Source organism: Lactuca sativa, chromosome 4, assembly GCF_002870075.4.
Source record: "Lactuca sativa cultivar Salinas chromosome 4, Lsat_Salinas_v11, whole genome shotgun sequence".
Classification (NCBI taxonomy): domain Eukaryota; kingdom Viridiplantae; phylum Streptophyta; class Magnoliopsida; order Asterales; family Asteraceae; genus Lactuca; species Lactuca sativa.
Window position 1 is genome coordinate 284,224,874 of NC_056626.2, and position 8,234 is coordinate 284,233,107.

General features: G+C 38.2%; 1 protein-coding gene across 1 annotated transcript; it reads left to right on the forward strand.

The window, feature by feature from the left end:
- The first annotated feature begins 249 nt into the window (after positions 1-249).
- LOC111921568 (uncharacterized) lies at positions 250-1,071 on the forward strand. The gene has a single exon (XM_023917148.1). The coding sequence runs from the start codon at positions 250-252 to the stop codon at positions 1,069-1,071; it is 822 nt and encodes a 273-aa protein (XP_023772916.1).
- The last annotated feature ends 7,163 nt before the right edge of the window (positions 1,072-8,234 follow it).

An 8,234-nucleotide genomic window follows, 5' to 3' on the forward strand; every position in this document is an offset into this window, starting at 1 on the left:
GCATCTATACTCAACATTGAGAAAAAACTAGGACAACTTGCACATCAAGTGAACGAGAGAAGACCGGGTGAACTTCCAAGTAAAACCGGGAATAATCCGAGAATGGAGAATGTGAATGCTATAACAGCTAGTTATGGGGAAATTTTCACTCCTCTGACCCCTGCATAGAAGGTCTCAACTAAGGTGCAATCAGAAAAGACAGAAGAGTCGAGTTCAGCTAAACCCAATCCGACTCACCGAGTCCCTCTAATGGACTCGATGAGTCCATGCCCTGATGACAAATCTGATGTTTCCTTAAAGCCTTACATGCCTCCTTTACCATTTCCAATTCGAGCCATACCTGATGAAAAGGTCAAAGCATATAGAGATTTCATGGAACATGTTAAAGCCCTTCAAGTCAACATCCCATTTGTTGAAACGATGCTTCAAACACCCAAATATTTAAACTTGCTTAAGGGTCTCTTTGCTGCTAGAAAAGATATGGCAGAAGTCGCGGAGTTAGTATTAAATGAACTACCAGAAAAGAAGGGTGATTCGGGAAGCATCTCGATTCCTTGCCAGTTTGGAAATATACTTGCTACTCAAGCATTGAACGATTCGGGTGCAAGTATTAACTTAATGCCTTTTTCTTTCTTCAAGAAGCTAAATTTACCGAAGCCAAGGTTTATAAATATGAAGATCCATTTGGCGGACAAGACAATCATTCATCCAAGAGGTGTTTGTGAAGATCTTCTCATAAAAGTGGACAAATTTGTATTCCCCGTGGACTTTATAGTGCTTGACATGGAAGAAGACCCCAAAATTCCAATTATTTTGGGGAGACCATTTTTGAATACCGCATGCACATTGATAGATGTATGTGAGTCCACACTAACATTGAGGGTAGGAGATGAGTCAGATGTGTTTAAAGCTATACCGGATATTAAGCAAGAAGAAACAAGAAAAGAAGAAGTTTCCTCCATTGATTTGGATGATGAAATACTCCAAAAAGAACTTGTACTCCTACAAGAAGAAGATCCAAGTAAATTTATACTATCTTCTGGAGGAAATGATGATGTTGAAAAAGACTAAGAGGAGATAGAGAAGCTGCTGAAAGGAACTGATTCAGAAAACACAATGGAATATGAGGAATTCGCACCGACTCGCCGAGTCCAGTCGAAAATTTCAGCAATTTGGATTATCTTGACCTTCTTGTCACGAGTCCCTTGCTTGATTTGGACATGAAGATTTTTCCTAATTCTTTAGAAGATCGAGCAGCAGAAGGCGGAATTGTTAAAGCATATGGTGACTTCCAACACGTTCAAGTAGCTTGCCTCGATACAATGATGCAAGAAGATGAAGACATTTGACTTGATGAGGAGGCAAGTTTCGGAGAAGAGGAGAATGCAACGGTTAGGAAAGATGATGGTGATAACCCATTCATTGAGTCACGTATAAATAAACCTCGAGCCCGAGCTTTTACCAATTATGAAGTAATTAAGTTTAAAGAAGGAGAAGTACAAAAGAGGGTTCAAGAGAATGGGGTGAAGAAGAAGAAGGTGGGGAAAAGGAACATGCATGCGATTGAAGAAGATGCCACAAGGAAAAAGAGAGAAGAATTGATACGGGCATACAAGAGGAAGATACATGCCTATAAGACGAAGTATAAACCGCAAAAGATTAGGCGTGCATTCTCGATGCAGGAAAATGAAGAAACGTAGATGGGAAGGAGTCCAGCTAACGACTCCTTAAAAAGAAGCGCTTGGTGGGAGGCAACCCGTTATGAGAGTTTGCTTTCTTTTATCTTTCTCGTTTTAGTTTTTGTTTGATTTTCATTTTTAGGATTTTCTTTTTCTGTTTTCATTTTCTAAATCATCAAACATGACTGCTTGAGAGTACGCATGGTCTGAGTGTGGGGTGGATTGAATATATTTTATGAATACATGACAAAATGATATAATTTTTGAAATCTTTGCAAGTGACTCGGCGAGTCTGACCCTGACTCGACGAGTCTATTCAGAATCCAGATGAGTTTCAATTCGCGATTAGACTTGCCGAGTTTGACCCTGACTCCCTAGTCGATTTTATTTACAGAAAAAATTATAATTTTTTACATCTGGTAAAACTAGGGTTTTTACCCTAATGTGATCATATTCCATTCATACTCGCCGTGCGCCTACTCTTATTCTTTCTCAAGCAGTCATCAAGTTCTTCAATTTTTCTTCAAAATTCTCGAATTTCATCAACCAAGGTACTTAATTTCTTCTTTATTTATGTTAAAGTCATGATCTTTAGATGTTTTAAAGTGTCAATTTTATAAAACTCCCGTTTTTGAAATTTAGTGAATTTTTTGGGTTTTGATTTTGGATTAATTGTGGTGTTTTGGATGGATGTTATTGCTCTAATACACCTTATGGACATCCCTGGACAAACCCTTGGACAAATTTTGAGTTTTTATGGTTGAATTTCACATGACCCGTCGACTGACTCGCGTAGTTCATCAGACTCGCCAAGTCGGTCATGGAATCGACGAGTCTAGTCGGGAACCCAGAAAGATTTTGTTTTAATGTGTTTTTGTGTCTTCTGGATTGTTTGTTAATTGTTTTAGAGGAACCATGTTTTCACGGGGACAAAGCTCTCGAGGAAGTCAAGGAGATTTCCTTTGGTTGCATTTTCCACAAATTGACTCAAATTCAACAAGGAATAAGTGGAAGAAGAAGCTTGTGGAGCTCCAGAAAAAAGAGATATGTGCTCCCAATACAATTGATTGGGAATGGTTGGGGAGAGTTCATTATGAAGAAGAGTTGGCTCCTTATATAGTCAAGAAATTTGTACACAATTGAGTATGCATTACATGTGATGGATGGAGTCGTGTCTTCCGGATTCAAGAACCGATTTATTGTGAGCTATGCTTGGAGTTGTTTTCCAAAATACATTTCCAGGGTGTGGATGATTATTATAACCCCGAAAGTGTTACCTTTTGTCTTGGGGGCGAGCTTCGTCATTGTTCTATGGTCGAACTAGCTTGGAGATTGGGGATATATGACCAACAAGTGGTCAAGACGGGTGCGTTTCGTACATTTTTGGAGCATTGCCATAAAGCATTTCCGGATGGGATCACAAGTTCAAGTTGGTGGAACACGATTGCTAATAAAGTTTACATTTCGAAGTCGGCTCAAGAAGGGAGCATATGATCACCTACACACCGCCTTATTCACCGACTTATTTCAAACACCATTAACCAAAGGAAAGATGATGACAAGGTTTCTAACCTTGATGTTTTCTTTCTTTGGAGCATCATTACACCCAATACTTTTTGCAACATTCCATGGTGCATCGCTTCATACTTGGCGGAGGGAGCGGTCAAGGACCACAAAACTTCAAAAATTAATGGTGGCATGTTCGTGACACGTTTAGCCCATTCTTACGGGTTAATGACTAGTGGTGCTTGGAACTTGCTGACGGAGATCCCGACATCTCCCTTGAATCCTATTCTCTTTCGCAGGGCACACATTATTGAAGATTATGGAGAAGGTCATTATGCTATCCCACATGACGATCCGGTGATCGGGCCCGAGGCACCGGGACAGAGGGTTCGATCGAGATGTGAGCGGGAAGTGGAGGAGGAACCGTCGGTGATTCTGGTGGACAATGAAGAAGTACCAATGGATTGGTACAATGTCGAGATGAGGAGGCTCCAAGACCAAATGGCGAGGGGTATTAATTTTAGCAACAAATCCGACGTGCGGCTTTTTGATCATTTTCGTATTCCACACATTGATGGGGGTAACTTCCCCTACATTCCTTCTTGGGACGAGGTCATTAACGCAAGGCGGAGTAGAGCTGGTGGGAGCGGGGCTGTGCATGGCCATGATGAGGAAGAAGATGATGATTAGTTTCTTTTATGTCTTATTGAACAATTTTTATTTGTTTTTTTTATTTTATATTGTTTGGTGTGTTTTAAATTCTTAATTAGGACTTAAACTCTTATGTGCTTGATGTTCTATTTGCCTTGGTTTATTTCAGAATTTGGTTTAGGAAATGCTTGTATAAGGAGTCTAGAGTATGTGAGAAAAACATGGAAACGAGTCAAGAAAGGTTGACGTATTGAGTCTAAGTGTCGAGTCCGGTCTGAAAGGGTTTATGAGTGAACGTTTACTGAAGCTATGGGAAGTTTTGAAGTCCACTAGAAGCTGGATTCAAGATAGAGTTAATTATTTTTCACCCAGCGATGACTCGCCGAGTGCAGTTAACCTACTCGACGAGTCGCAATACATTTTCACGATTTCAACAATTTCTCGCTATTACTCGACGAGTCGTTTATATGAATCGACGAGTCCTTCATTTATCTACCACAAGTGCTGCTGACTTGATGCTGATAGCTACACCACTTGACCACTTATTCTTTGCAATCAATTCCTGAAGATTTTACAGTATTTTTCCTGCACATTTGAAGCTACCCACATGCGATTTGACGCCCAAGACATGGATGAGCTGTTTCCATGTCTAAAGTCGATTGAAGTAGGAGCTTAATAGAAGATGATCAGCCTATCAACTGCTACCCCAGGGAGTTTGTTCCAATTCCCTCTATATATTTTTTTTGTTTTTTTCTTTTCATGCAATACATGCAATGAGGACATTGCATAAATTAAGTGTGGGGTAGGGGGTTGATTTCATCTTAGTAAATTTAGAATCTTAATGTCCTAATTTAGGTCAACTTTAAAATTTTTAAATTTTTGCATACTAAAAATGTTGCTTAGGACTTAATTTAGAAAATTTTAGTAAAAGCAATTAAGGTTCATGTTAGAATTATGTTGATGATTGCATGAAGACCCAAATGTTTAGTTGATCCTATATACGTTCTAGTGCATTTGTGGCTTCCTTATTCCAGTGAAATCATGGGACAAAAACAAGACCTCGCTTAGCCCGAAGGATGCAATATGTTTAGCATCGTGTACACGAAATGTATCCAGGAAAATTATTATTTTAGCCAATAAAGGTTGAAGTTGAGCGCCCCTGCTTAAGCATGTAGAGTTTTGAGTGAGAAAAAGTGAGGTACATGTAAAAAAAGAGAGAAATACAAGAAAATTTGTAAGAATTTTGGAGCAACTAAAGTGAAGATCAAAAGATCAAAATTCCAAAAGTTCAAAAATTGAAGATACCAAAGATCAAATCAAACAAGGTGGTGAATTCAAAGAAATCAAAGATCAAATTATCAAGGAAGTGAAGAATTCAAAAGAGCTCCATAGTGGTATCATAAATTGTAATTCTAGATTATGTATGCTTGGGTTGCTCAACCAAAAATACCTTGAGGATAGGAAGTTTTCTGCGGATGGATTCAGAAGGATGCATAAAATAAGCATTGTTCGGGATAAGTGGGTGAATGTTTATGAGGATTGTAAGTATTTGGAATATTGGGGGGGTGTTAGGAAAATTTTAGACACAAATGCACGTGTTGCGGTCTTGGCGTAATGGCTGGGTTAGATTGAAGTTGTCCTATGTGATTCTAATGTGCTAAAATTCAGTTTTGCTTGGGGGCAAGCAAAAGTCAAGTGTGGGGTATTTTGATAGTTGCATATTTAGCCTTATATTAAGTATAGATTTTTATCATTTTTTAGCTAATTTATTGCATATCATGGACAAAAGATACTTAAAAGTGTTGAATTGTGTTTTCAGTCCAAAAGCGAAGCTTGGGAGTAAAAGGAAGCAGGAGAAGCGGTTGGGAGCTCGGGAGTTGAACAAAGAAGAAAAATGCTAAAAATACAAGGTACTCGGCGAGTAGGGTCGACTACTCGGCGAGTCGCATCGAAGAATCAAGAAGATAAGGACTCTCTGACTTACCGTGCATGGGAATTAAGTGATAGACTCGACGAGTCGGTCATGGACTCGGCGAGTCGGTTGGAATCTATAAAAACAACTTTCCAAATCGACACAAGGAATTCTGGAACCCTTGGGGTGGAGCAAGCTGCGAATTAGAGTCAAGAGAGATCTGGAGAATGAAGATACAACCCTAAAACCAATTCCGAAGGAGATTTGAGGCAAATTTACATCATTCTTACTTAATCTATTGCTCTTCATCATGTTTAGACTTTTAGATTTCGTTTTTGTGCTATTAATTACCTCAATCATGAGCTAAAACCTTTAAACTTTTGTTTGTGGAGACAATATTGATACTATGGTAAGATTTATGGTAGGATTAATTTAATATTGGTGACTTTGTTGATTATATCTTGTTAAAGAACCTTATGTGTGAATGATAACTATTTTTCCGTTAATAGGAAGATAATTAAGCTGCATGAACATCTCTTAATTTTTACCTGATATAACTTATGTGACCACTTTATTATATGACTAGGATTAGCGACTGTGAAACTAGAATTAATAGAAAAATAGGTAAATTCATGTGTGAGATTGTGTGATGACCATAAATAAGAGGTTAACTAAAAGGCCAAATTAGTTAGCTATTACAAGTCTAAATTAACCCGAATAAATAATCTAGTGAATTAAATTAAATTAGCCAACTGGACACTGTTTGAGTTAGTTTGTTCTCTAAGGATTAGTGCAGCGAACGTGAATCGGTAGCCAATAGAAGAATTAATCCATTGCACTATTACCATAATATCAACCATAGGATCAATTGAGTTGAACTAAACAGAAGTTCCCTTCGTCATTGAATTTAGTTGAATCTTTGCTTTTCTAGTTTTTAGTCTAAGTAATAGTTAGTAAGTTTCTAGTCTTGTAAAACTAGAGAAAACCCCTTTTATTATTTAAGTTTAGATAAAATTAGTTTTTAGTTTTAATTTACCGTTCCCTGTGTTCGATACCCTACTTATTTAGCTTTACCACAAGTGATAGGTCCACTGCCTTTGTGTGTTTATTTTATAATTAAAAGTAGGTTTAAAACTAATTCGTTTCACACACATCATGTTGTGTGGTATGTTACTTGTTTCTGTGGTATTGCATGAAAGACCATGGGGGTGCCCATGACACTTGGTTGCAAGACCATGTGGGGGTGGCCATGGAATTTCAGGGAAAGTCCATGGGGGGTGCTCATGGCACTAGGTTATAAGACCATGTGAGGGTGCCTATGTTAATCCAGGTAAAGACCATGGGGGGGGGGGGGTACCCATGACACTTGGTTATAAGACCATGTGGGAGTGCCCATGGCATTCCAAGTAAAACCATGGGGGTGCCCATGATACATAGGTGTAAGACCATGTGGGGGTGCCCATGGCATCCTGGAGTAACACCTTGGAGGGTGTCCAGGGAATCCTTATATGTTTAAATGCATGACTTATGTGATTGATATGGCTTATGTGATTGATATGGTTTATGCAGTTATGTGGATTATGTGGGGTATGCTCTGCGGAACTCACTAAGCTTCGTACTTACAGTTTTGTTTATTGTTTCAGGTATCATCGGTTTGGAAAGGAAGGGCCTAGCTTGATCGCCGTGCACATACCCGTGTTATGCAATATATGATTTTGGGACGAACTCTGATAAATGTTTTAATTAACCATGTTTTTGGAATGTTTGGATTTAGAAGATATCTGTGTTTTGACTATAATAAAAATAAAATTTTTACCCTAGATTTTTTGGTCGTTACACATTGCGTCCCCACATATTTAATTTAAACTAATATATATATATATATATATATATATATATATATATATATATATATATATATATATATATATATATATATTTATAAGTTATTAAATAAACTTGAAGATCGATTAGATCTTTGTGACAGGTATTACGATGAACACAAAACAGTAAATAAGACAAGTATGGATCAAAATATGTCGAATGATTAATTCAAAACAATCCTCAGCAGAGCTCGACTAAGAACTTCCACTGTAGAGGATTTAGGGTTACAAGAATGATAATAAACTTCTGAATAATGCTCTGATCTATCTTTTCTATCGTTACTATCGTTTTTTGTAAGATGCATGCAAGCACCTATATTTATAATAAACCCTACTATACTCACGGATGGACAGGCCCATACCGGAGATGCAAAAACAGACTAGCTAACGAGCCCAATAGACGCAACACATAATACAAAACACGACCCAACAATCTCCCCCTTTGCGTCAAATTGGAGCGAGACTACTTCTTCTTCTTGCTTGGGCCAGCAACGGGTGTCTTCTTTACAGTATCAAACAGACGTGTGATTAGAGCGAGTATAGTCTGTCTGAACCGAATGTACCATTGTATCATGTCATCGAAGTACTTGACATCATCCGCTG